At 39.9% G+C, this 27,968-nt stretch overlaps 2 protein-coding genes across 7 annotated transcripts in view; one reads left to right on the top strand and one right to left on the bottom strand.

Moving 5' to 3' along the window:
* The window catches only part of PAAF1 (proteasomal ATPase associated factor 1), a 37,588-nt gene extending 16,189 nt beyond the window's left edge, over positions 1-21,399 (bottom strand). The window contains exons 1-7 of one of the 4 annotated variants that reach the window (XM_040489306.1): positions 21,296-21,399; positions 17,509-17,549; positions 13,736-13,839; positions 9,692-9,781; positions 2,586-2,684; positions 1,790-1,940; positions 109-303 (exon numbers count right to left, since the gene is read on the bottom strand). In XM_040489306.1, coding sequence (XP_040345240.1) covers positions 109-303; positions 1,790-1,940; positions 2,586-2,684; positions 9,692-9,781; positions 13,736-13,839; positions 17,509-17,549; positions 21,296-21,342 — 727 coding nt within the window. In that variant the 5' untranslated portion in view covers positions 21,343-21,399. Of the gene's footprint in view, positions 1-108; positions 304-1,789; positions 1,941-2,585; positions 2,685-3,220; positions 3,321-9,691; positions 9,784-13,735; positions 13,840-17,508; positions 17,550-21,295 lie in introns of those variants that run through there. The other 3 variants (XM_040489305.1, XM_040489304.1, XM_040489307.1) reach the window with 3 other exon arrangements.
* Positions 21,400-21,467: 68 nt separating this feature from the next.
* COA4 (cytochrome c oxidase assembly factor 4 homolog) lies at positions 21,468-24,473 on the top strand. Of its 3 annotated transcripts, none has more exons than XM_040489314.1 (2): positions 21,468-21,608; positions 23,626-24,473. In XM_040489314.1, the coding sequence occupies exon 2, from the start codon at positions 23,638-23,640 to the stop codon at positions 23,890-23,892; it is 255 nt and encodes an 84-aa protein (XP_040345248.1). In that variant the 5' UTR covers positions 21,468-21,608; positions 23,626-23,637; the 3' UTR covers positions 23,893-24,473. The 3 variants fall into 3 exon arrangements, with proteins under 3 accessions (XP_040345248.1, XP_040345250.1, XP_040345251.1); XM_040489316.1 differs by lacking the exon at positions 21,468-21,608 and adding an exon at positions 21,621-21,730; XM_040489317.1 differs by lacking the exon at positions 21,468-21,608 and adding an exon at positions 21,751-21,907.
* The last annotated feature ends 3,495 nt before the right edge of the window (positions 24,474-27,968 follow it).

The raw sequence follows: 27,968 nt of genomic DNA, 5'->3' as shown, positions 1-27,968 counted from the left end.
ATCAAATACCAGCCAAAGACCAGGAAAGGATGAGGAAGGAGAAGCTAAGGCAAACACTGAAGGTGCCTAAGGTAACAAAATAAGCTCAACATATCATTATCAACTTACTGGGCATCTGCTCAGGGGAGCCAAGATTTATGGAGTTGTCAGCAGCACCCACAGCCATTCCATTGATGGAAGAACCACAGTCTGCAATGACTCCCAGGCAGGCTGAGCGCCCACAATCCCAAAGTCGTGCTGTTCCGTCTCGAGAACCAGACACCACATTCCTGCCCCGATCAACAATGGCTGTATCCAGAATACCTGGCAAGAAAAATAAACAACAAAAAACGACCCTGTAATGGAGTGGGTAGAAAAGGAATTACAGGGCAGAGAAGATGGATCTGCATAATAACTCCATTCCTTCACAAACACACACTGGATACGTACTACAGGCTGGGCAAGTTCAAGTGCTACAAAACAGAAATAAATAAAAGAGTCCCTGCTTCCCAGTGGTTCAAAGACTAGCCCTTAGAGACAGACATGGAAAAAGGTTTGGATTTAATTCTTAGTGTAGTGTCCTAGAACAGTGGTTTTGAAGCTTCAATTTTGGCTTTAAAACATGTGTTTTAAATAAAAATTAAGAAGACATCTTAGTTCAGTTTGAAAATCACGGTCTTACTGCTTCCATTGAGAACTAATTGAAAGGATTAATCTCCCCATTTCACAAAAAGATGTGACTTCCAGTCTGGACAAGATAGAGTAGCCCCATCTCCCTCAGGTCGTTCCCCTTGTAAATGAAAAAAACCTGGACATAAGACAGAAAGTATAAGAAGACTGAAAGATGGGGGCACCTTGGTAGCTCAGTCAGTTGAGCGACTGACTTTTGATTTGGGCTCAAATCATGCACAATCTCATGGTTGTGAGACTGAACCCTCAGTGTGAAGCCTGCTTAAGATTTTCTCTTTCTCTCTCTCTCTCTCTCTCTCTCTCTCTCTCCCCCCTCCCTCCCTCCCTCCCTCCATCTCTCTCTGTACCCACCCCCATCACTCTCAAAACGAAAATAAAACAAAAAACCATACACAAATCTTACCTCTGCTTTAAAAAAAATGTTTATTTTGAGAGAGAGAGAGAGAGAGAGAGAGAGAGAGAGAGAGAGAGAGAGAGAAGGGGAAGGGTATAGAGACAGGGAGAGAGAGAATCCCAAGCAGGCTCTGCCCTGTCAGCACAGAGCCAGATGTGGGGCTTGATCCCATGAAGCTTTTTAACATTCTGATTAAGGATAAAACATTTCTAAATTATCATTTTTTTCCAACAAACTAACCAGTTACAAGGGGAAAATGTTCTCATTCTGTCTCTATAACCTGATATCAACTGGCTGTATGGCTAATCCATTTTTAGTATCTGAACTGTGACTTAAATCCATGGGACCTGACAAGTACCACGCTCTATCTTTGTTGTCTAGTGATGCAGCCATTGCCACCCAGCTTTTATTATCACCTCAGCCAAAGGATTAATGAGAAAATGTTGGCACACATCTCTGTCTCTCCCAGCACACAAGCTGATGACCTCCTGGGGAGGATTTTTTTTCACTTGTCTATTGTGGAAAACAACTATCTGTGTAAGGCAGTTAGTAATAACAAGACTCAGTGTCAAAGTAATGTCTAATCCTTGAGGAAATAGCTCATTTAAATGGCCAGTTGGAGGAATTATTTGTGTTTCTGTAGATAACTAGCTTCTGTTTCTACCTTTTGGTGATTCGTCTCCGGGGATCATTAGAGAAGCCTTTTGGAGAAATTACCCTTCATACCTCCTTTGTGACCTTTGAAGGTCACCACACAGCTAGCATCTTCAGCTGACCAGATCTTCAACTGGGCATCCATTCCCCCACTCAGAACCACAAGGCCTGATGGGAAAAACCTGCAACAATTCACATCAAACACATGTCCTTCCAATACTCTCTGGAAAAACAAAAGAAAATTCCATGCTAGTTCTCTTGTCCATCCCCTGATTTTCTCTTACCTCTTATATCCTCGGTCCCTTTAATGAAATATCTACCTGCTATACCTACATGCTGGGTTTTAGAACTATGGGGGTCAAAAAGGAACTCTTTAGCTCATTTGTATACCAGGTAGTGTTCTAAGAGCTGCTGACTCCCTTTCCTGTAGCTCTGGCTACAGATGTTGTGGATTTGAAGTCCGAGGTTCTCAGCCATCTGTAAGTCTACTTCTACATACATGGAGGCTTGAGGACTCTTACCTCTTCTTAAAATCCTCTGTATGGGTTAGAGGAGCTCAGCCATATAATTAGTAATAATAGTCTAGTTACTTTGTCTTAGAAACTGATCACTGAAGGAAGTTCATACCAAGGGACCACGCATTTAGACATTCACAGTGGCTCCTCCACTGTTCCAGCCCCAATTTGTTCTGGAAAATCACCAAGATTGAGGATGGTTCCGAGATTAACATATGGGAGAACAAAGGTCAACTGAAGTGCAGTGGTCCTAAAAATTTAGAATGTGCCACTCTTCCACCCATGACCCAGTCTAAGGTTTCTCAGACCACCCTTCAGGCATGAGACCCAAAAAGCATATTCAAAGCCTTTACTCTGAGCTCGCCATTGGAAGCCTGCCAGATCTTCATGCTCCCATCAGCACTAGAAGACACACCAAGGCCGCCTCCACTGGAAATGTCCAGGCACGTTATCTATTCAAAAAACAAAACAACTGGTGTTATAAATAATGAAATGTTCTTATTCTCTTGAAATATGTTAAAGATTTCCCTGTTTCATATTCCCCCAAGACTTCTTCAAGCCTACACTTCCCAGCACAAAGGACATCACCTGTCTCCTAACAAGGCTAGTGCCAATACCTTTTATTTCTCAAAACAAAAAGATGTTCTTCTAATCATCTATATAGTCTCCTGCTTCAGCTTTTTAAACAGTTTTTCCTATCCCCATACCATTTCCATCATTTTCATCTTTTGCTATTTTAGAATTAAGATACCTAATTCTTAGGAACCTATTTACACAAAATAAAGTCAACTAAAATGTACCAGAAGGATTCAAGGAAAAGCAAAGATGCTTCCAATTTACTATTTTACATTCTCTCTGTAAAATCCTAATTATGTGTATATGTCTATTTCAGAATAAGTAACAAAAAATTCTGATTCACTTATGCAGTTTCAACATTAACAATGACTTCATACATAAGCAATGACCATACACATGTATACATACATACCCTTTTTATTAAAAAACACCCAGGTGCAAACATTCCAGAAATGTAGGACTAAGATATATAATCCCAGATATATACCCGGCAACAGTGATTCCCATGTGGCCTAAATTATTAAGGAGAAACTAGGGACTTTGGCTTTAAATTATCCAACCTTCCATTTTACTTTTTTCTATGCCATTTGAGCCATAATGAGTAAATCTGGCAAGAACTGAAGGGATACATCTATCAATTCTAACACAATCTAAGACTTTTTCTTCATGTTTTGAGAGAGAGACTTTGAGCATATGTGCAAGTGGGGGAGGGGCAGAGAGAGAGGGAGAGAGAATCTCAGGCAGTCTCCATGCTCAGTGTGGAGTCTAATGGGGCTCAATCACATGACCACAAGACCATGAATTGAGCCAAAATCAAGAGCTGGACGTTTAACTGACTGAGCCACCCAGGTGCCCTTTTCTTTACTTTGGTTCCTTGGAATAAAAGTACTGTTAACTTTATTGTGGATCCTTTAATTTTAAGGATTATGACAACAATTAACATTTATATCATGTTTTATCACTTATAAAACATTTTCAAATACATTATACTATTTGATCTTCATAATAATCCCATTCTGCTCCTAGTTTCCTATTGCTGGTAATAGCAACACAGAGGTAAATTGGACAGCCCTGCCTTCACATTCTAGTGCAGAAGAACTATCTCCCAGATCTATCTTTCTTCTCCAAGACCACTGCTACCACCCTAATCTTGGGCCTTAAGCCCAACTACTGGTATTGCCAATTAACTTCTTTCAACTCCATATCTGGCTCCCCAGCTACACGACAAGCTCTGTAAGTGTCAGAACAATGTCCAGCACTTTCTTTCTTTTTTTTATTTCCTTGAAAGATTTTTTAAAAATTTTTATAACTTTTTTTCTAATTTTTTAATGTTTGTTAATTATTTATTTATTTTTTTTTTTTTTGAGGGGCACCTAGGTGGCTCAGTCAGTTGAGTGTCTGCCAAGCTCAGCTCACGATCTCGCAGTCCATGAGTTCGAGCTCCGCATTGGGCTCTGTGCTGACAACTCAGAGCCTGAAACCTGCTTCAGATTCTGTCTCCCTCTCTCTCTGCCCCTTCCCCGCTTATGCTCACTCTCTCTCTCTCTCCTTCTCTCTCTCAAAAGTAAATAAACATTAAAAAATTAACATAAGTGGAATAAATATTGTTAAAAAATAACTTATTTAAAAACTTTTACGTTTATTATTTCTCTGGTGGGGGAGAGAAAGAGAGAATCCCACAAGGGGCAGAGAGAGATAGACGGAGAGAGAAAGAGAGACAGAAAAACAGGGCTTACCTGAAGTGGGGCTCGTGTTCACCTGAAGCGGGGCTTGAGCTCACCCAATGTGGGACTCAAACTCACAAACCATAAGATCATGACCAGGGCCAAAGTCAGATGCTTAACTAACTGAACCACCCAGGTGCTCTTTTTACTTATTTATTTTGAGAGAGAGAGAGAGTGTGCACGCAGTGGGGGGGGGGGGGGGGGGCAGAAAGTGAGGAGCAGAGAGATAGGCTCTGCACTGTCAGTGCAGAGCCCAACATGGGGCTCAATCACAAACCATGAGACCATGACCTGAGCCAAAATCAAGAGTCGGACACTCAACCAAATGAACGACTCAGGTGCCCCTGAAAGATTTTATTTTTAAGTAATCTCTGCACCCAACGTGGGGCTCCAAACTTACTTCCCTGAGATCAAGAATCGCATGCTCTACCAACTGAGCCAGCCAGGCGTCCGTGTCCAGCACCTTCTTAACACAATCATAGACTACGTACATAGTAACAACTCAACAAATACCACCAACAGCAGTGTGGTAATAAGAGTGAAGTACCTCAGGGGCACCTGGGTGGCCCATTTGGTTAAGCATCCAACTTCGACTCAGGTCATGATCTCTCAGTTCGTGAGTTCAAGCCCCTGCATTAAGGCTCTGTGCTGACAGCTCAGAGCCTGGAGCCTGTTTCAAATTCTGTATGTCCCTCTCTTTCTCTGCCTTTCCCCCACTTGCACTCTGTCTCTCTCTCTCGAAAATAAACATTAAAAAAAAAAAAAAGGAATGAAGTACCTAAACAACACTAGGTAGGAAAGTGAAGCCATCTGACCTATATCCATAAGAGCAACCACAGTCCTCATTTGCAGGGCCCAAGAAACAAAGACATTTAAACATTCTCCTACTCACTCTCTGAAATAGAATTAATCCCTAAAGCAACAAAGCGCAACCCCTTTCCTGACTCAGGTAGTCTATCCAAATGCCACCTAGGCATCCGTCCACCTTTGGCTTTATAGTGGTCACCTCAAACTTAACATGTTCAGAAAAGAACTCTCATTTCTCCCTGCTCCACACCAATACAACTACTTGACCTCATTAGTAAATGGCACCACTATTTACCCACTTCTTTGGAAATTTTTGGAAACAACCCTTCTCCTCGTTTTCTCTCACATCTCACACCCACATCATTAGAAAACCATGTCTAGTTCTACACCCCAAGAAGGTAGGCTCTACATCACAGTTTTATTCACTGCTGTAGTCTCAGTGCCCAGAGAAGTACCTGGAATATAGCAGGTGATTAATAATTGGATAAATTACCTACTGATGAACTCAAATAAGAGAAAAGGAGAGTAAGAAATAGAAAAATAATAAGAAATAGCATAAGAAATAGAAAAATTAATAATTTTTTTAAATGACCTTCTTTCAACTATACTCAAATAAGTAAATTTGGAGCACTTGGGTGGCTGAGTCGATAGAGCACATGACCCTTGATCTCAAGAGTTGTGAGTTCAAGCCCCACATTGGACACAGAGCTTACTTTAAAAAAAAAAAGTAAATTTAATTTAATTACAAATATATTTTTTACAAATGTTTTATATTATATGTATTATACACTGTATTCTTAAAATAACGTAAGCTAGAGAAAAGGAAAAAAAAATTACCTACTTCTCAAAGGTTCTCCCAACTCTGCCAAAAAGTTTATCACTTCCTCCTTTAGTAAGTCTGCAGCACTATGTTTGTATATTGTAGTGGTCAACCGTGGGCAAATTACCTCATCACATTTGGTGATGTCTGGAAACATTTTTACTTGTCACACTTGGGGAACAGCTCACTACAATAAAGAATTATTGAACTCAAAATGTCAATAGTGCCATGATCGAGAAACTTTGATATATTCTATTGTATCTTCTCAGTTAATATACTGTCCCTGGAAGGGACAGGGATATTGTTACCTTATGTGTGTTACATATCTCTGGGGACCTAGTTCCCTGATATAAAAACTAGTTGAATCTGAACTACTCAGTTCTTCCAAAGTGAGAGAACATTGAAGAGTCGATTATAGGTCATACCAACTGTCTCCTTTCTCCAAACTTTTGTTAAAGAGGAAAGGGAACTAACATTACTGAATAGCTATTATGTACCAGACATGTAACAGACACTACCCAAATCTAGTATGCTCAAAAATCTATAAGATAGGTATTATTTGTATTTTTCAGCTGAGAAATCTGGGGTTTAAGAAGGGATTAAATAATATTGCCAAGGCGAAACAACAGAGCCAGGATGTAAACGTAGGTCTGGGTCTAAAGCTAAAGATCTATTTCTTAGTTATGGCAAAAAAAACCCAGATGAATTGGATAATTCTAAATATTGGATAAATATGACAATTCAAGCAAGTGAGATAAAGGATGGATTACTTTATAGTGCTGTGATATGCTAATCACTTCAAAAAGAATTAAGTTAGATCCCTACTTTAAACTAAGTAACAGGAGCACCTGGCTGGCTCAATTGGTAGAGTCTGCAACTCTTGATCTCAGGGTCATGAGTTCGAGCCCCACGCTGGGCATGGAGCCTACTTTAAAAAAAAAATTAAATTAAATAACAAAAATAAAGTTTGAAATGTAAAAAAATAAAACAAAGAAAATACTATATAATTGTATTTAACACTTATATCGTGCTTACTATGTTTCAGACCGAATTCTAACTGTTTCAATCCTCATAACACCCCTATGAGATATTACTTTTACCCCTATTTTACAAATAAAGTATCTGTGGCACACAGAGGTTAAGTACCTGGCCTAAGGTCACAGTTAGTAAGTGGCAGAACCAACATTCAATGCCAAAGAAGCAAATCAAATGAGTCTATCCCTAAAGTCGGTGCTCTTACCCATTATGCTTACCATTACACCCAAAGTGAATATATAAAAATCATGGACTACCATAAGCAGGACCCCAAAAGTGTTACCATAAAGGAATAAGTTGCTGGGTTTTATTATCTAGAGATATTAAATATCTGTATGTCAAAAGACACCATAAATAAACAATAGTAAGAAGCAACTATCTGAAAAATATATGGCAGAGGGTCAATACCCTTAATATAAGAGCTCTTATCCTCAACATCATTCGTTATCAGGGAAATACAAATCAAAACCACAATGAGATACCACCTCACACCTGTCAGAATTGCTAAAATTTGTAACACAAGTAACAACAGGTACTGGAGAGGATGCGGAGAAAGGGCAACCCTCTTGCACTGCTGACTGGGATGAAAAGTGATGCAGTCACTCTGAAAAACAGTATGGAGGTTCCTCAAAAAAAAACTAAAAACAGAGGGTGCCTGGGTGGCTCAGTGGATTAAGCATCTGACCTCAGCTCAGGTCATGACCTCACAGTTTGTGAGTTCGAGCCCCGAGTCGAGCTCTGTGCTGACAGCATGAAGATTTCTTGGGATCCACTGTCTCTCCTCTCTCTCTCTCTTTCTCTCTCTCTCCCCCTTTCTCTCTTGCTCTCAAAATAAATAAATTTTAAAGAAAAAAAATCTTTTCCCTAACATTTTGCATTTATTTTGCTTACACATATCATTACAGCAGTTTTTTAAAAATCCTCTCCTTTATCAAGTGTTTATAATGCAATCAACTTAGTTTTCAAAGTTTTCACTTATATTACATTGGTTGGACATATTTAATTCATTAACATAATTTCAGAAACAATATAACTGGAATTATAACTGATCCTTGGTAAGCATTCAACTTAACCAGTAGTGTCAACAATATGCAGATCTCAGGAATGAGCTCATAAATCGTGAATATGCTGTGAGCATCAGTCAGTATGTTTTATATGGAAAATGCAGAGAAACAGTTAGCTCAATAAATTAGTTAAGTGGAAGTCAGTTAAAACATACCAAAAGCTTTATAATTTGCATTTCCTGTGACTCGACAAGTCTATTTTACCAATGTATTCTAATTTCTTCCTATCTTTGTGAGTAAAGGGTTAGCTCTAAGTATACTATCAAAATATGAAATCAGGAAATCAAAGATACCTGAAAGTCCACTAAGATTGGAAAAAATAAACTGTGGTAAAATCATACAGCAGAATACTATGCAGTTCTTAACAGAATATATAAAAAGGTGACGTACAATGATGTACATAACATATTACTAAGGAATATAAAGCAAGTTATAAAACAGCATATACTGTAAAAACCTATTTTGATAAAATATTTAAAGAAAAGACAGGGAGAATCAAGTAAAATAATACATAAAGCTTAGCATGGTACAGACACATAGTAGGCAAACGTTAGCTATTACTACTAAAGTTATTATTAATACAGGCTTTGTACCAAAAGTTCGCATTAGTTATCTTCAAGTAGTAGAACGTGAGTGATTTTTCACCTTTTTTACATTTCCTAAATTTTCATTACTAAATCTATGTTCCTTTTATAATATGGGTAAAAACTAGCTATTTTTAAAATAAGAAATGGAAGGTTTTAATATAATCTGTTTATCCACATATTTCTCATTTATGCTTCCATGGTAGAAAGAGCATTATCACAACGACCTCTGAAAATTATCCCTCAATATGCTGTACTTGGAATTTTGAGAAGATGTCCCTGCCTTGTCGGCAATGAGACAGAAATATGAGCAGTGACAAATTATACAAACACAGTTACCAGCATTACCCAAAAACCACTAAGCAGCTCTGCTAAAACATATATAAATAAACTTCAGACTATTCCTTTCTCTAAGATTAACAGTGAGTGGATTTATGTACATATTCTATGTGGACCCAAATACCGGTTGTGCCAAACATCACACTTCAGCTGTGTTATCTTAACAATGCACAGTAAATGAAAGGCACATTAATTATGGATGTCTATAAGCACTCAAGCAGATAAAATGAAAAAATAACATGCCATTATATTTTCTCCTCATTTTTTTTTTAACATTTTTTTTTTAACGTTTATTTATTTTTGAGACAGAGAGAGACAGAGCATGAATGGGGGAGGGTCAGAGAGAGGGAGACACAGAATCTGAAACAGGCTCTGAGCTGTCAGCACAGAGCCTGACGTGGGACTTGAACTCACGGACCGTGAGATCATGACCTGAGCCGAAGTTGGCTGCTTAACCGACTGAGTCACCCAGGCGCCCCTATTTTCTCCTCATTTTATCAAAATACTTACACTCTTGGAATGAATTCTGGAAAAAGTAGTGTATGGTGCCAAAAACTTCGAGGATGCGTTTTCCTCCGGACAAGAAATATGAATGCTTTTCTAAATAGAGAGGGAAAGATGAAATTCATCAATAAAGTTACTCCAGTGAAATTAAAGCCTCTTAAAGAAAACATCAGGATGATAGGAAATTTTCATCTTTTAAATGTACCCGCTCTTATCGCCCTTTGCCAGCTCACAACACAACCACTCCCCTATAAATCAGCAGCCCTTATAATGCAAAGGGGTGCAATGTAATTTTGTATTGCTTAGATGCCATTATCTTTTTATGGTGAAATAAACTCCCACAGAAGACAAACCAACAGTAAGTACAAATGACAAACACGAGGGGTGTTTAGGTGGCTCAGTCACTCAAGCTTCTGACTCCTGCTTTTGGCTCAGGTCATGATCTCACGGTTTGCGAGATCAATACACCGCGTGGGGCTCTACACAAGACAGCATAAGAGCCTGCTGGGGATTCTCTCTCTCCCTCTCTCTGCCCCTCCCCTGCTCCCAGGCATGTGTGTGCTTTCTCTCTCAAAATAAATAAACACTTAAAAACACTTTAAAAAAAAATGACAAACATGAAAGCATTAATTTTTATGAGAAAATCTAATACCAGTACTTTCAATTAGCAATGGGGGGAACAGGATTAACAGGAGGAAACAGCACCAGATTCCAAGTCTAGGGCCTAAACAATCAGTCTAAAAGTAAACTTACCGCCTTTAAGACCTTTTAGATAAAATGTTAGACTACTGATATCATAGTTACCAGAGAAAATTAGCAAATTATGGTATACTTATACAATGTGTATGCCTGGTCAGGACTTCAGTGCTCATTCCTACCTAGGACTTAAACTGACTACACATGTTCACTGACTGCTCATCGCCCCACAGCTGTATTAATTCCCCATGTATTTTTGCATAGTCATTACCACATATCTTTCAGCTGTTGTAGCAAGAAAACTGGTGACATAGTGGGAAACCACACCTAGAACTAGATGTTAGATTCAGGTGACATAACTTGCAAAGGCAGCCTTTGTAACCATTTAAGATTTCAAGGTAGCATGTATACATGTATAAAAGGCTTGGTAAACGTTTCAAGGATTCTTGCAAATAGGACAGCCCTTTATTCTAACTGCCAGAATACCAGCACCACCATCTAAGTGTGTATCTCCTACAGGGAAGCTGAGGAGCCACACTCACCCAATGGTTCCTAACCTGTTATCTCTTTTGCAGCAGTACTTCAAAGTTTCTGGAAATTCTGCTGAACAATGAAAATATCTTCAAAAATCAAGATTTTCCAAACCTTTTCCTAAGGTTAATCTATATACAACAAACACAGGTCCTCACAGTTCATTAGAAAGAAGAGTTTCAGGGGTGCCTGGGGGGCTCACTCGGTTGAAAGCCCAATTCTTGATTTCAGCTGAGGGCATGATCCCAGGGCTGTGGGATCAAGCCCCGCATCAGACTCTGTGCGGGATGTGGAGGCTGCTTAAGATTCTTGCTCTCTCTCTTTCTCTCTCTCTGTCCCTCTCCCCTGCTTGTGCACCCTCTCTCTCTCTCTCTCTCTCTCTGTCCCTCTCCCCTGCTTGTGCACCCTCTCTCTCTCTCTCAAGTAAAAACAAAAAATTAAAATAGAAGAGATGAGAAATAAAATATTTTTTTAAAAAGTTTCAAAATTATAATATTCTCATCACTAAAAATCAAAATACTTTTATTACAAGTATTCTACTCCTTTAAAAACACCATCAGAATATCTACCTATACAAACAGCACTTTCTTAGCCAGCATATCCATATGTGGTTGCCCACAGGTTTTTCATTAAATTAGTTTTTGCTTCTAACTGCATGACAAAGCCCATACGGCAGCAAGAGAGCTGACCTGGATTTGGAATTGCCTCTTGTATCCAAAATTAAAGCGTCAGCTAAACTCTCCTGGTTTAAAACATTCCTATCAGCAAGGATTCAAGGAACTCCATGAACTCAGTGTTCAGGCATCTGTTAAGAACTGGGTTTGCCCTCAGAAGACTTCATTTCTTTGAGACTAATTATATGAAAGATTTCACCAATCAATAGTATTCTCTCACTTATCAATCAAGCAATTCAGCCTTTAATCCATAAACAAACTATGGAGGAAAAGAAATGTTAACTACCTTCCAATATCAGCAGTAGAAAATCATGCTGTTAATGAAAATATTTTAATGAAAAGCTGCAGGATATCAAAACATAAAATTCAGGACAAGGTTTGGGGGAAGAGTGTGAGCATTCTATGCTAAGATAAAATTCAAAGTCAAACTCTTTTATACTCCAGGATTATGTATTTAAGCATAATCTACTGTTTAATAGAACGATGTAGCAACTGCAAAAGTTGACCACAAAGTAACTCAGGGCAATTAGGAAACAAATGAATGTTCAACTATAACCACTTACTGTCTTACCTAGCAGGTACACTGGCAGAAATTAACAATGAGGTTGGAAGAGATAAGGATTGTATCAGGGCCTACGTATGAAGAGAAGAAAGGAAATCAGAACTGGCGCTGTGGCTGGCAAAACACCTGGGAAAAATGTAGGCTTGCAAACTGGTGTTCATATTTGGAAGTTTATAGAACTGGTTTCAATTCTGGCATACAGTCTAACTAGATTTGATTACTAGGGCTAATTAACCTCTCAATCTGTTTGCTTACATGCAAAATGGGAATTTAAAATATCAATACCACGGGATTGTTATGATAAACAAAAACTCACTTTTGTAATATTTTATAGTTTCATTCATATGCAGTCTCACTCCCCATTAACCAGCCTATAGGTAGAATATCATCTCCATTTAATTACACATTAAAAGAGAAAAAAAAGAAAGGCTGGTTTCCCCTTTGGGAATCAGGTTACCCACCAGAGCATACTGACTACAGCTATCAGAATGAGTAAGAAAAGTCAGATCTTGGGTTCTGCAACACAGTAAAACCCCAAGCATAATTCATTACAGAAACATGCTTTTAATCCAAAGCATTCATTTATCAAGGCAAATTTTAAGAACCATTGGCTCAGTTGTGATTATGTAATATTGGGTGTCATATTCTACTCGTATTGCAGGACATTGCTCCTTTAACAAGTTAACATTTATTAGAAATGATTAATCATCTTGCAGAATACTCACAGAAAAGGTTACTCGCAATCCAAGGTTTTACTGTACTTAGTTTAGCCATCTACTCACTTCAAAGACAAATGAGAAAAACTATTAAGTACTATTAACGTAGGTCTTCATCAAGGCCTAGTCAGATAAAGGCTATGCTGTCCAATATGGTAGATACTGGCCACATGAGGTTATTGAGCATTTGAAATACGGCCAGTGCAAATGAAGAGCTGCATTTTTATTTTATTTAAAATTTAATTTAAAAACTAATACTTGACTCAGTTTTTGGAAAACTTTTTAAGTATATTTGGAACTACTTGGGTATGTGAATCTGTGCTCTCACCTGTAAATTTTATAGAACCTAAATACATTTATCAAGTATTTTCAATAAAAAATTAGAGTCTGAATTGAGATGTGTGGTAAATGTAAAATATACACAGGATCTCAAAAACTCAGTAAGAAAAACGGAATGTATAATATCTCATTAACAATTTCTTAATATTAATTATAGGTTGAAATAATATTTTAGATCTACTGGGTTAAATAAAATATATTATTAAAATTAATTTCAACCGTTTCTTTTTACCTTTTTTATGTGGTTCCTAGAAAGTTTAAAATTACATATGGGGTTTACATTATTTTACCTACTGAATAGCGCTGATATAAGGGAAGTAAGACTAAGTATACGTAACTAAAAGTATCTAAAAGTATATGTAACTACAAAAGAAAAAAAACCTCTTGACATTCAAAGGCGTAAAAACTGATTACTATACAAGATAACATAGATATACATAGATATACAAATAACAGTATACATATTTACAGTAGATATATAGGTACTACCCAGTTTTGGACTCGGTGTCATCTAGAAGACATAAAAACCTACCTTATTTATTTCATTCACAATAAATCCTTCTGAAGCTGTAACTTCTGGGATGCCATCGAGGCCAATTCCTTGACAAGTCAGGCTACCATACAAAGTTGGTTTCCCTACATAGCACAAAAGAAGCATGTCTCAAGAAAATAATAAGAACTCAACATTGTTCTCCTTGAAGACCCAATTCAGGCATTTGTACTAATGGTAGGAAATTGGCTCATGGAAGAATAGAAGGTACTTGTGTTAAAGTGACGTGAAGTGGGAAGAGCACTTTCCTAAGTGAACCTAATTTGGGAGGGAGTACACTCAAGAGCTAAAACCTAGGACAAAGATTTAGAGATGTGATACGGCATTTGTAAGAAAGCTACTAGAGTGATCTCAAATTCAGTTTTACGGACTGTGAAATGGAATTCTTTCAGAATGAAAGATAAAGACCAACATGCACAGATGTATTTATCTACAGTACATATATATATATGCATATATATATGTACTGTAGATATATATATATAATACATAGCAAAGAATTAAGCTTCAGTAACCTAGAAAATTTGCCTAAGTAGACCACTGTTTTTGCAGTGATGAGGGCTAAATAAGACATCCTACACATAAACATAAGCAGATGGTAGAATGGAGTTAAAAACATTCTCTTCTATTCTTCTTCTGCACTTTATATATACACTTCTGTAAGAGCCCATAATACACTTTATATGTCTGACCTCCCTATTAGACTATAAAGTCCTTGAGTTCAGAAATGATCAGGGTCTACAAATTATTCAGTAAATAATTATTGCACTAAACTGAAATTCTAGGAGTAAGAGGGGAGTAGAAAACATCAAGGATTCACACAGAGTAGGAGTGCTTCCTAGAGAGGGTGGGATTTAAGTAGAACCTTGAAAGATTACACCTAGACAGAGGATAGAAAGATAGGGCTAGGCAGAATACAAGGGAAAGGAAACTCCAAGTCAGGAGCATGTCAAGAATAAAAGAAAATTAGAAAGAACAAGATAGGGAGAAGGCATCAATTAATGTAACAGTTTGGTTAGGGACGTCTGGGTGGCTTAGTTGGTTAGGTCATGGAGTCAAGATTGTGAGATCAAGCCCAACATCAGGCTCCACACTGAACATGGAGCCTGCTTAGGATATTCTCTGTCTCTCTTCCCCTCTCCCTCTATCCCCCCCTTCCCCACGCTCTATATATAATTTTTTTTAAAAATTGTTTTGAAATACCAGTTTGGTGGGGTGCCAGGGTAACTCAGTTATTAAGCATTCGAATTCGGCTCGGGTCATGGTCTCGTGGGTCATGAGTTTGAGCCCCACGGGGGTTCCGTGCTGACAGCTCAGAGCCTGGAGCCTACTTTGGATTCTGTGTCTCCCTCTCTTTCTGCCTCTCCCCCACTCATGCTCCATTTCTCTCGCACTCTCTCAAAAATAAATAAATATTAAAAACAAAAAATGTTTTAAATAAGTTTCTTTGCCATTAACATTAAAAAAAATACCAGTTTGGGGGCGCCTGGGTGGCTCAGTCAGTTAAGCGGCTGACTTCGGCTCAGGTCATGATCTCACGGTCAGTGAGTTCAAGCCCCGCGTCGGGCTCTGTGCTGACAGCTCAGAGCCTGGAGCCTGTTTCAGATTCTGTGTCTCCCTCTCGCTGACCCTCCCCCATTCACGCTCTGTCTCTCTCTGTCTCAAAAATAAATAAACGTTAAAAAAAAAAAATGAAAAAAAAAATACCAGTTTGGGGCACCTGGGTGGCTCAGTCGGTTAAGCCTCTGACTTCAGCTCAGGTCATGATCTCCTAGTTTGTGGGTTCGAGCCTTGCATCGGGCTCTGTGCTGACAGCTCAGAGCCTGGAACCTGTTTCGGATTCTGTGCCTTCCTCTCTCTCTGCCCCTCCCCTGCACACACTCTGTCTCTCTCTCTCTCTCTCTCTCTCTCTCAAAAATAAATAGACATTAAAAAAAATTTTTAAAAATACTAGTTTGGGGGGCGCCTGGGTGGCGCAGTCGCAGTCGGTTAAGTGTCCGACTTCAGCCAGGTCACGATCTCGCGGTCCGTGAGTTCGAGCCCCGCGTCAGGCTCTGGGCTGATGGCTCAGAGCCTGGAGCCTGTTTCCGATTCTGTGTCTCCCTCTCTCTCTGCCCCTCCCCCGTTCATGCTCTGTCTCTTTATGTCCCAAAAATAAATAAAAAAAAAAAAAAAAACTAGTTTGGAAAAAAATAAATTAAAAAAACAAAAAGACAAAACACAACAACAAAATACCAGTTTGGTTAAAACAGTCATAAAAAGGTAGCTGAAGGATATTAATGGAGGAACTTACAATCTGGGATAAAGGTCTGGAATAGAGAAAATCTAGCAAAGAAGCTTTGGGAAGGAAAGTGGTGTGAAGTGCTAGTTCAGAAAGAAGCCACAAAAATAGGATCAAGGGAACTGTGCTTTTTGTCCACCTCCACGATTCCCTCCTGGCTTCACCCACTGCCCCATGATGCCTGGTCCACAGGGTATATCATTTTAACCAATCTTCTGTCAACACCCTCAAAATGACCTTTCTACATCTGTAGTCACTGAAATGATCTCAGTCTTGGTTTTCTGTTTATAAAATAGAATTGGTTCAGTCAGTAGAACATAGGAATCTTGATCTCAAGGTCATGAGTTTAAGCCAAGCCCCACATTAAGGCATAGAGCTTACAGGAAGGAAGTGAGGAAGGAAGGAAAGAAGGAAAGAAGGAAAGAAGGAAGGAAGGAAGGAAGGAAGGAAGGAAGGAAGGAAGGGTAAGGAAAGGAGGAAGGAAGACACTCTTAAATGTCTATGTCCACACCAATGCATTTATCTACATCTGCACTTACTCTCACCTTCTTTCATCTTAGTCTTTTAGAGTTAATTGAATCTCTCTCTCCTTTAAGACACTAGCTTTTCAGTTAGCCCTTCTCTCCTCTACATATAACCTGTATTTTAATTGCTCTACAATTAGTTCTCATCTTTAAAAACAAAATCCTTGACTATGAGACCTAGCTACTGTCTTCTATACAGCATCATTTTCCTCAAAAGACTGTTTAAAATTCTATTTCTCAGAGAAATAGAATATAGTTATATAAAGAATCAAAGGTATCTGAGGTTAAGGATAATCAGTAAAACAAAACTCACAAATTTATTAAAAAGTTTAATTTTTTTTTAATAGTACCACAATAACTACAAACAAATGGATAAGACTAACACAGAAGTGTCATTCAAAGAAATAACTGATAGGATTTGGGAGCTATCTGGATGTGACATGTGAAGTGACTAGGTTTTTCATTCTGATGCCTAGAATGGTGGTAACTTAAATTTGAAAATCAAGAAAGCCTGTTTGACAAGAGAAGTGCTCAGCTTGGTTTTAGATTTGATAAAATCAAGAGAACAGTGAGAGCTTCAAGCATTAATGTCTAGCAGATAATTGTTCAATCTCTGCTTGAACTTGAAGAGAGTTCAGGGCTGGAGCCATACATCTAGGAATCATCATCAGGAAATCACAAATGAAACTACAGAACTGCTTAGAATACAATAATATATAGCTAAGGGACTTAATCACTCCCTGAGTAAGTCTGTGGCCTCCAAATGGAAAACTAATCTTAAGGCCTTCCCCTGAAATGGAGGAGTTGGTGTGAATGGTCAAGAACATTTGAAGACTATGAGCATTATGCAAGGAGTCGGGGTCAAGAGAAAGTATGAAGCTCTCTTCTAGGGATAGTAAATCCCCATTCTCTAAAGGGAAGGCATATAGTTTTGGGCATATGGACATTACCTGGGGGGTGACAACTCAGCCAGGCTTCCCCTTCATCCTTCCTATGAAGAGAAACAAAAGATTAATTAGGCTCATTCAATGCTGAAAAGGATGCCACTGGTGCAAGGGGGAAAGAAGATCATATAATTTTCAGTTTGGACATAGTACTGAGGTATGATCCAGTATAACATCTCATCCAGGCATAGATTATTCTAAGACAAACTTTATTTACTGAAGAAATATTCATGGATTAAGCACTTAATGCATAGATATCTACGGGTTAAATGAATACTCAAATATTTCATCAATAGGGAGTTCACTATCCATACAGCTGCACAGCTTTGAAAAGAATACTTTCAAAACTGAACTACTGGGACCTCATCAAAATAAAAAGCTTCTGCACAGCGAAGGAAACAATCAGCAAAACTAAAAGGCAACCAACAGAATGGGAGAAGATATTTGCAAATGACATATCAGATAAAAGGTTAGTATCCAAAATCTATAGGGAACTTATCAAATTTAACATCCCAAACCCAAATAATCCAGTGAAGAAATGGGCAAAAGACATGAATAGACACTTCTCCAAGGAAGACATCCAGATGGCCAACCGACACATGAAAAAATGCTCCACATCACTCAGCATCAGGGAAATACAAATCAAAACCACAACGAGATACCACCTCACCCCTGTCAGAATGGCTAACATTAACAACTCAGGCAACAACAGATGTTGGCAAGGATGTGGAGAAAGAGGATCTCTTTTGCATTGTTGGTGGCAATGCAAGCTGGTACAGCCACTCTGGAAAACAGTATGGAGGTTCCTCAAAAAACTAAAAATAGAACTAACCTATGACCCAGCAATTGCACTACTAGGCATTTATCCATGGGATACAGGTGTGCTGTTTGGAAGGGACACATGCACCCCAATGTTTATAGCAGCACTATCAACAATAGCCAAAGTATGGAAAGAGCCCAAATGTCCATCGATGGATGAATGGATAAAGAAAATGTGGTATATATATACAATGGAGTATTACTCGGCAATCAAAAAGAATGAAATCTTGTCATTGGCAACTATGTGGATGGAAATGGAGGGTATTACGTTAAGTGAAATTAGTCAGTCAGAGAAAGACAAATATCATATGACTTCACTCATATGAGGACTTGAAGAGACAAAACAGATGAACATAAGGGAAGGGAAACAAAAATAAAAACAGGGAGGGGGAGAAAACAAGAGACTCATAAATATGGAGAACAAACTGACAGTTGCTGGAGGGGTTGTGGGAGGGGGGATGGGCTAAATCGGTAAGGGGCATTAAGGAATCTACTCCTGAAATCATTGTTTTACTATATGCTAACTAATTTGGATGTAAATTTTAAAAAATAAAAAATAAAATTAAAAAAACACTTTATATGTAGATATTTATTGGGATTACTGGAAACCAAGTCCTGTGCCAGACACTTTGCAAACAGTGTAATTAATCCTCACAATTTAACAAAATACCTTTTATTATTCCCGTGTTAAAGATTAAAAACAAACAAACATTAAAAACAAACAAACAAAAAACCTGAAGCTCAGGGGCACCTGGACAGCTCAGTCATTTAAACATCTGACTCTTGGGGCGCCTGGATGGCTCAGTCGGTTGAGCATCCAACTTCAGCTCAGGTCACAATCTCGCAGTTGTGGGTTCAGGCCCCACGTCAGAGTCTGTGCTGACAGCTCAGAGCCTGGAGCCCGCTTTGGATTCTGTGTCTCCCTCTGTCTCTGCCCCTCCCCCACTCACACTTTATCTCTCTGAGTCTCTCAAAAATAAATAAACATTAAAAAAATAATAATAGGGGCGCCTGGGTGGCTTGGTCGGTTAAGCGTCCGACTTCGTCTCGGGTCATGATCTCACAGTCCGTGAGTTCGAGCCCCGCGTCGGGCTCTGTGCTGACAGCTCAGAGCCTGGAGCCTGTTTCAGATTCTGTGTCTCCCTCTCTCTGCCCCTCCCCTGTTCATGCTCTGTCTCTCTCTGTCTCAAAAATAAATAAACGTTAAAAAAAAAATTAAAAAAAAATAATAATAATAAACATCTGACTCTTGCTTTCGGCTTGGGTCATGATTTCCCAGTTCCTAGAATTGAGCTCCACGTCCTGCTCCACACTAACAGAGCAGAGCCTGCTTGGGATTCTCTCTCTCCCTCTCTGCCCCTCCCCTGCTCTGTCTCTCTGTCTCAAAATAAACTTAAAATTTTTTTATAGGGGCAACTGGGTGGCTCAGTTGGTTGAGCATCTGATTACTGATTTCAGCTGAGGTCATAATCTCACGGTTCATGGGTTCAAGCCCGGCAATGGGCTCTGTGCTGACAGCACAGAACCTGCTTGGAATTCTCTCTCTCTGCCCCTCTCCCACTTGTGTGTGCACGCTCTCTCTCTCTCTCCCTCTCTCTCTCTCTCAAAAGAAATAAAACATTTTGGGGGGAGGAGAAGGAAAAAAAAAAAGAGAGGGGGGAGCCAAACCATAACAGACTCTTAAAAACTGAGAATAAACTGAGGGTTGATGGGGGGTGGGAGGGAGGGGAAAGTGGGTGATTGGCATTGAGGAGGGCACCTGTTAGGATGAGCACTGGGTGTTGTATGGAAACCAGTTTGACATTAAATTTCATATTAAAAAATAAAAATAAATAAACATTTATTAAGAAAACTGACTTTAAAAAAAAACCCTAAAGCTCAGGAAAAAGTGACTTGCTCAAGGTCACCTAGCTATCTGGAAAACGAATTGAAACAAGGGACTAGTACACAATGTCTGCATTCCAACAGGTCACTGACTTTTTACATGTTTTAGAATGCTCCTCTCCAATCATCCAAATCCTTACCTCATCACTCTTAACACTTTTAGGATATAATGAAAAAGACTTACACTTTTGAGACAGAAAAATCTAGGTTGATACTAAGTAACTCTCTGTAACTCACTGGCTGCAAAATCCTAAGCAAGTTAACTTCTTTATTCCTCTCCTGCATTCTCTCCTGGTTGGCCCTCAGTAAAGGTTAGTGTTCTTCCTTTATTACTTGTCACACATTCTGTGTTGTAGTAAGTAATTTAGTCCACATAGTAAAGTGTAAGTTTCTTAAATGCAAAAAGCTATGTTTTATTCATCTTCACCACTGTTCCGATTTGAAAAACCCTTAGTAGTAACAGTTGCCATTCATGGCACTGCTGTACTCATCCTGGTGCACGCAGTAATAACTTGCACAGTATACCATGAATAAATAGATATTGAATGAATGGTTTGCTGTGCATTCCCAATTAAGCTGTCAGCTTCTTGAAGGCAGAAACCACTGTTTAAAACTCCACACTCACAGGGTCTGGACATAGTGGTTGTTACACTGTTTCCTGAATAGAACTGCCCAATATGTCTAACATAGCACTGGGGGTCCGAGAATACAAGGATTCCATCATACACTCAAAGACAATGTGGAGGTAGGTGGTTGAGTACTAGGACTTTTGCAACTACAGTAAATATTTGCTAAATGACTAGGACTACTTGGCCAAGAGTTTCCCTGCCTCCCAGTTTGCCTGTCTTTGTCCACTCATTGATCCTAATCCTGGTGCTGGGATCACACAGCACGTACGTGTTGCCTTGGCCTCAGGACAGCTCTTCTGAGAATGAAAACCTATGACCATGTGTCACTTCTTTTTCTACACCCAGGGATCCCTTAAAAATCGATGAGGTAATCCCTATCCTGGACTGGGTACAGCGCTCCTTAACGCAAAGACAACACGCGTTACCCGCCTCCTCCGTCCCGGGTCTGGGCCTTTGTTCACCTGAGGGCTTGGGCCCAGTCGCTCTGAATCCTCAAAGGCGCCGCCATCTTAGCCCCGCCTCCACCTGCCCGCCTCTTCCGCTCTTCGCCGGAAGTGGGTGCCAGAAGGGGCTGCGACGAGTTTGGAGGGCGGAATCTCTACTGAGAGGCCGCCAATGATTATGCGCGGCGGGTCCCTGTTCCCCACTTCCGCTCTCAAGCTCCCTTACAGGCTGGTTTCCGGTCGGAGTGTCGGGAGAGTTACAACTGCCTACCAGACGGACCGCGACGTGCAGGAACGCGCGTCCAAATTCTCGTGTTCCACCTGTTGCTCGGTGAGCACTCTGTACCGCGTCCTTGCGCAGTAAGGCTTAGCCGGCACAGCGGGGCTGCGGTTGGCTGCCGCGCGCGCGCTTGAGTCTTCTTAAAGTGGGAGACTTTAAAGTGGAAGCTGCAGGTGCCTTGGACACATGAATTTCTCTGCTTTCCTATGTCTTCCTAGTCCAGGCCAGTCTCAGCCATCCCGCTGCCGACCATTTGCTTGCCCTGATCTCCAACCATGGGTCTTCCTCTTTTTCCTTCAGGGAAGACTGAAGCCAGGATGTGATGGGGAAAGAGTACCGTCGCATTTACTGTGAGCCCTGTTGTCGCGCATGCATTTCTCGTCCATTATCATATTAATCCTTATATTAGTTGTATGAGTTCAGTATTATTAAGGAGGAAGCTAAGAAGATTGTATGGTAAAATGTGGTGTCAGGATTCGAACCTAGTTCTCTTGGCTTAGAATCCAGGGCACTTTTTCTGTACAGTAATAAAAACTTATTAATTGAAGTCTTTGGACATGCCAGGCTTACGTGCACTATGTCATTTAGTCTTCAACAGTCTTGTGAGGTAGATGTGAACTCTTTTTCAAGAGATTATGAAGTGATTTTCTTAAGGTCACCCAGTGAGTCAGTAACAAAGCTAGGTTTCCAATCTTAGTCTCTTTTCAAAACCTATTACCCACCTCCTTCCTTAAGTTATACTGCCTCCAAAGCAAATGAGTTTTGGGTAGGCTATGTTGGCTTAACGTGGCCAACAAGACCTTGCTATGATCAGATATTTTCTCATAGTGCCGATTTCATTTGTTATTCCCTAGTCATACAGAACTTTGAGTTCCTCTCCTGCGTCAAATTCTGTCTCAACCCCTGACCCTGCTCTTCCATTGACTACCCGTATTGTTTCTCCCCATGCTTGGCTAACTCCTATTCATCCTTCAAGTCTCAGTTTAGAAATCACTTCTTCCAGGAAGCCTACTCAGCCTGTTCCTGCCATGTCTGGATTAGGTGATCCTCTAGTGTGTTCCCAATCTTAGCTATCTGTACACACTGTGTGGTAACCTGTTTATTGTCTAGATTGTAAACTCCATTAAGGCAGGAACTATATCCGTCTTGGTCACTCCTGTATCGTCAACTCTAGCATAGTGCCTGGTACATGATAGGTTCTCATTGATCATTTGTTGAATGAATCAGAGACACAGGAAAGGCACTGAAGGGTAAATTCCAATAAGGCAGGAAATGCATCCGTCTTGGTCACTCCTGTATTCTCAATTCTTGCGTTGTACCTGGTACATGATAGGTACTCAATAATCATTTGTTGAATGAATCAGAGAAACAGGAAAGGCATTGAAGAGTACTAGTTCCTTTAAAGCCTGTCATGGTGAAATTTGTTCAAAGGCTGAGGTTATTTCCCTTCAAAGCTTTCTCAAGTTCCTTCTGTAGGCTGCTTTCTGCTGGGTGCTCTGAGGCAGATGATCTTGGGAAGACAGTCTGGGCAAATCAACCTCACATTAAGTACTCTCATCTCACAGACTTATGCGCCCATGCACACTCTATGCTACAGCTAAACTGAACTCTCCATTCCTCCTGTATGTCAAACGCTACCCATATTTGGGTAATCTCCCAAGTGTTAAACTATGTTCTTTTCCAGCCATAGGAAAAGGCTAATAGGAGGAAGGGAGAGATTCATTCTTTTGGGGAGACATCTGCTGCAAAAAGGTGACATTTCACCTAATTCAAATTCCGTTAGCAAAATCCATTCAAGCTTATTTAGTGCTGTGCCAAACATTCTCATATACTTTATGTCATTCTATTGAGTTCAAACCGTTTTACAGATCTGCTCTCTTGCCAGGCCTAGTACTGATGGCACCAATGAATCAGGCCCAATATCTGTTCTCAAATAAGCTTACACTCTGCAAGGGGAGACAGATATACAGATAGGCTAGGCTATAACAGTGCAGTTTGGTCAATGTTATTGATAGTAATGGAACCTCATAATCACATTCCTACTCTAACTTTGCCTCCATTATTCCAGAGATTCTCAAAGATGTCAACTCAAGGCCATACTTGGGCCCGACAGGTGAAGAAGGAGGATGAGGAAGAGGATCCGCTGGACCAGCTGATTTCCCGCTCTGGTTGTGCTGCTTCCCACTATGCAGTACAGGAGTGCATGGCCCAACACCAGGACTGGCGACAGTGTCAGCCACAGGTACAGGCCTTCAGGGACTGCATGAGTGAACATCAGGCAAGGCGGCGGGAGGAGCTGCAGAGGAGGAAAGAGCAAGGCAGTGCTCACCACTGAGACCCCAAACCACCTATCCCCAGAGGATGTCCCTGAAGAAACCAGCCCAGAGAGATCATAGGAGGAAGAAGTCCTGAACAGTGGAAGTTTGGGCCGAGAGGTGTAGAACATGGGGATTGTCTGGCCAAGACTGACTTTGAGAGCCAGACAGCCATGGGTTTGGACATGACTGCTGTAAAGAGCTGTCATATTTTCATTGTGCAATCCCACACATCCTCACCTACCATGTTACACCAGTATTAAATGTCAACTGATATTTGCCAAGTAAAACAAAGAGTTGGGTTAAGGGATGCTCTCTTACCTTACATCTTGGGTCAGTGTGCCAGGTACTGAGCCGATTACATGGATGTTTAATTTTAAAAGTAAATTCACAATCTAAATGTAAACTGATTACCTAATCAGGTCTTCATTTATTGAGTAATTGGTTCAACACAGCAAGTTTTTCTGAGACCTTCCCATGTGCCAGGTACCGTGTGAATGAATAATATGATCTGATGTGATAAATAATAGGATCTCTTCTTTCATGTTTCTTAGTCTGGTTTGAGAGATAGAAATAAATAAAACAGCATTAGAACAACTAATTACTGGCCATTATATAAGTGCCTTTATCTTTCATTAGTTGTTCTGGATGTTTCATTCAGTCTAAGGAAGGAAGAAAACAAATGAGAAAATAAACATCGAGTGCCTCTTATGTGCATACAGATACAGTCTGACCTCAGCGTGCTTCCAGCCCAGGAAACACACAATGTTGGCTGACATTTAAAAGGCACATTTAACATAAAATACAGATTTTCAGATTTTAAAAACTGGAGAAGCTATCAACATGGAGCTTATATTCCTACTTGACAGTAATTTGCTGGAGCTGAATATGGATGCTTCTTTTAGGTGGTTATGTTCTCCAATTGTTAACAGTTGCCATTGATTTTCATTTCCTTCCATGAAACTACATTACCCATTCTATTACTTTCTGCCTAGCCCTATGAGGCATTTGGGAGTGGGAAGGGAGTTAGAAGAGTGACTCTTGCCACAGAAGCTGGAATGCAAAGGGGCATATGCTCTCATCATCAGTTACATTTCTTGAGCATCTATTGGAAGCACAAATCTGAAGTATTGTAGGCCCTAAAACTACTTTGAGTCTTTGTTGGTGACTGGGGAGGAAAGAGAAGAGGGTAGAAGACAGGAGGAATACAAGTTTAAAGAACAATAAAATCCAATTAGAATGGGATGAATGGCATATAGAGAGAGATGAATCTCTTTGGGGTGCATGTCTGCTCAATGCTGAGTCATCAGAGGGAGCAGTGTGGACTGCAGCTGTCAGCAAGAATCTCAAGGGAGTTAGTTGAGTTGAACCTTTAATGATAAAGGAGACATTACCTATTTGTAACATATGTAACAGAATACCATCTGCACAAGTAAAAAGTACCTAGAAATCAGTGAGAAAAAGCAAACCCAATTGAAACATAAAAAAAGTTAAAGTGGTGGGGCGCCTGGGTGGCGCAGTCGGTTAAGCGTCCGACTTCAGCCAGGTCACGATCTCGCGGTCCGTGAGTTCAAGCCCCGCGTCAGGCTCTGGGCTGATGGCTCAGAGCCTGGAGCCTGTTTCCGATTCTGTGTCTCCCTCTCTCTCTGCCCCTCCCCCGTTCATGCTCTGTCTCTCTCTGTCCCAAAAATAAATAAAAACGTTGAAAAAGAAGGAAAAAAAAAAGTTAAAGTGGTTATTAGCTATTTCTATTGACAAAAATTAAAAGTATTTATAATGACCAGTACTGGTGAGAATGAAGAACAGGCACAATCACACTTAAAGGGATAATAAATTAGTAAAGCTTTTGGAGGACAATTTGATGGGATCTATATAAATACTTTAAATATTTCAGGGGCGCCTGGGTGGCTCAGTCGGTTAAGCGTCCGACTTCGGCTCAGGTCATGATCTCGCGGTCCGTGAGTTTGAGCCCCGCGTCGGGCTCTGTGCTGACAGCTCGGAGCCTGGAGCCTGTTTCGGATTCTGTGTCTCCCTCTCTCTCTGACCCTCCCCCATTCATGCTGTCTCTCCCTGTCTCAAAAATAAATAAACGTTAAAAAAAAAATTAAAATAAATAAATATTTCAACAGCGGGGTACCTGGCTGGCTCATTCAGAAGAGTATGTAACTCTTAATCTCAGGGTCACAAATTCAGGCCCCACTTTAGGTGTAGAGATTACTTAAAATAAAAACTTAGAAAAAATTAAAATATTGCAATAGAAATTCCTTTTTTAGGAGCCCTCTTAAATATATTTTTACAAGATGTATATACTGTTACATTCATTGCATTGTTTAAAGAGTGGATAAATGGTCACAATGTAAAACTCCATCAATAAGAACTGTATTTGCTTATATATTCAAGTCTTTTACAACAGGAATGTATCTATGTGTTAATTTGTGTAATTAAAATAGAAATGATAGACTGTGGGTAAGGTAGGTGGGATTCTAGCAAAGGGGAAGGTTAGAAGGACCTCCTTAGCAGGAGGAAACTAAACCAGCTAAGTGTAACTTTTTTAGGACTCCAGCTCTACCAGGGAGCTAACACTGGGTGGGTCACAGGATATATCTGGGTAAAGAGGGCTCTGTTGCCACCCAAATCTGTTTCCTCAAAGTAAATGGGGATAATTTCTGTTTAATACACATACTTAGAGAATTAAATGAGGGACAATATATAAATAGCAAATAATAAAAATTACTAGCATATTTTGAACTATTAAAACTCTTATAAATATTATATTTATGTATATTATATGTGTGTCATATATAATATAAATGTTATGTTATATATTATAATAGTTATGAAGCATTTAACCCAGGCTGTTTGGTTCCATCGTTTCGTCTCAATCCCTATGATACAATGCTTTCAAATCCCACTATGCCACGTAAGGTGTGTGATTTGGGGCAAATTAGTTAACATCTCAGGATCTGTTTTTTTCTTCTGTAAAATACACACCATAGGCCTTAAAACTAATAAATGTAGACCTTCCTTATAAAGTTGTTGAATGAGTTAGAAACTGTGTGGTACACAGGAAGCATTCACTAAATATTGCCTATTATTGTGATTATTATTGTGTGCTAGGCACTCTACTGAGTTACATTTTCTCATTTAATCCCCATAATTATTCCATTAGCTCCCATTTACAGAGGAGGAAATAAACGTCAGTTTGGGGGTCAGACTTTCAAGTCTTATTCTAAAGTCTATGCTGTTCTCTGTTCTGTGTTCTCATAGTCATCCAGTGCTTAGTATAATGTTTAACAAATAGTAACTACATAGACTATGTAAATACTACCTTTTCTTTCTTTCTTTTTCTTTTTTTAGTGTTTTACTTAAAGATTAACCAGTACACATTGCCCACAGGGTTATAGATTGGCATGTTTTTTAAGTCTCTCAGCTCTGGAGCCCATAGCCATGGAGCTGTAATTTAAGGTGGTCCGTGCTTATCCCTATATAACCTATACTTACCTGTGTACAGAGGCTTGGTGCCAGGGATGAGTGGAGAGACCTCTTGGCTGGGTGGATGCCACCCTTGGCTAGGCCTAGGGCAGACTCAAGAGTTGGCCCTTCCCTGCAAGGTCTTTAGCTGGGGACTTGGCCTGTGCTCAGGACAAAGGTGCACTGTAATGGCATTTTACTAGATGAGTAATAAGAGATGCCTCCCACTCCCTTCCTCAGGTAAAGTTGCGAGGCTAAGTCCTTGGGCTGCTGACTAGAAATCTAAAGAGAACTGGAGCCAGTCCAGGTTGAAACCTTACACTGTCCGCTGTATAGAATGATAGAGTTCCCTACTCTGCTCCAGCAGGGACTTAAAGCTGGCAGAAGTGGGAGGGATTCTTTTCCAGCAGCTTTCTTCTGCAGAGTTTTCATTCTCTGGAGCTCAGGCATCTTTCAGAGCCTGGGCATTCTGTCTAAATGGTGAGCTAAATCTGAAATGACTGGGAATGAAAGTCATTCCAGGGAGATTTATAAGAACTAAATGAGTCATTTCAGATTCTCCAGGGAAACCAGACATTTGAAGACAAAAATGGCACAAAGATATCAAAGCACAGATTAAACCAGC

Source organism: Herpailurus yagouaroundi, unplaced genomic scaffold, assembly GCF_014898765.1.
Source record: "Herpailurus yagouaroundi ecotype Mexico unplaced genomic scaffold, PumYag 180, whole genome shotgun sequence".
NCBI classification, from domain to species: Eukaryota; Metazoa; Chordata; class Mammalia; order Carnivora; family Felidae; genus Herpailurus; species Herpailurus yagouaroundi.
Note: the sequence above shows the minus strand (reverse complement) of the source record. Positions and strands in the feature narration are given on the sequence as shown.

Bases quoted from the DNA above. Each gene is read 5' to 3' on its own strand.
- COA4 (XM_040489314.1), top strand. From the start codon at position 23,638: ATGTCAACTCAAGGCCATACTTGGGCCCGACAGGTGAAGAAGGAGGAT.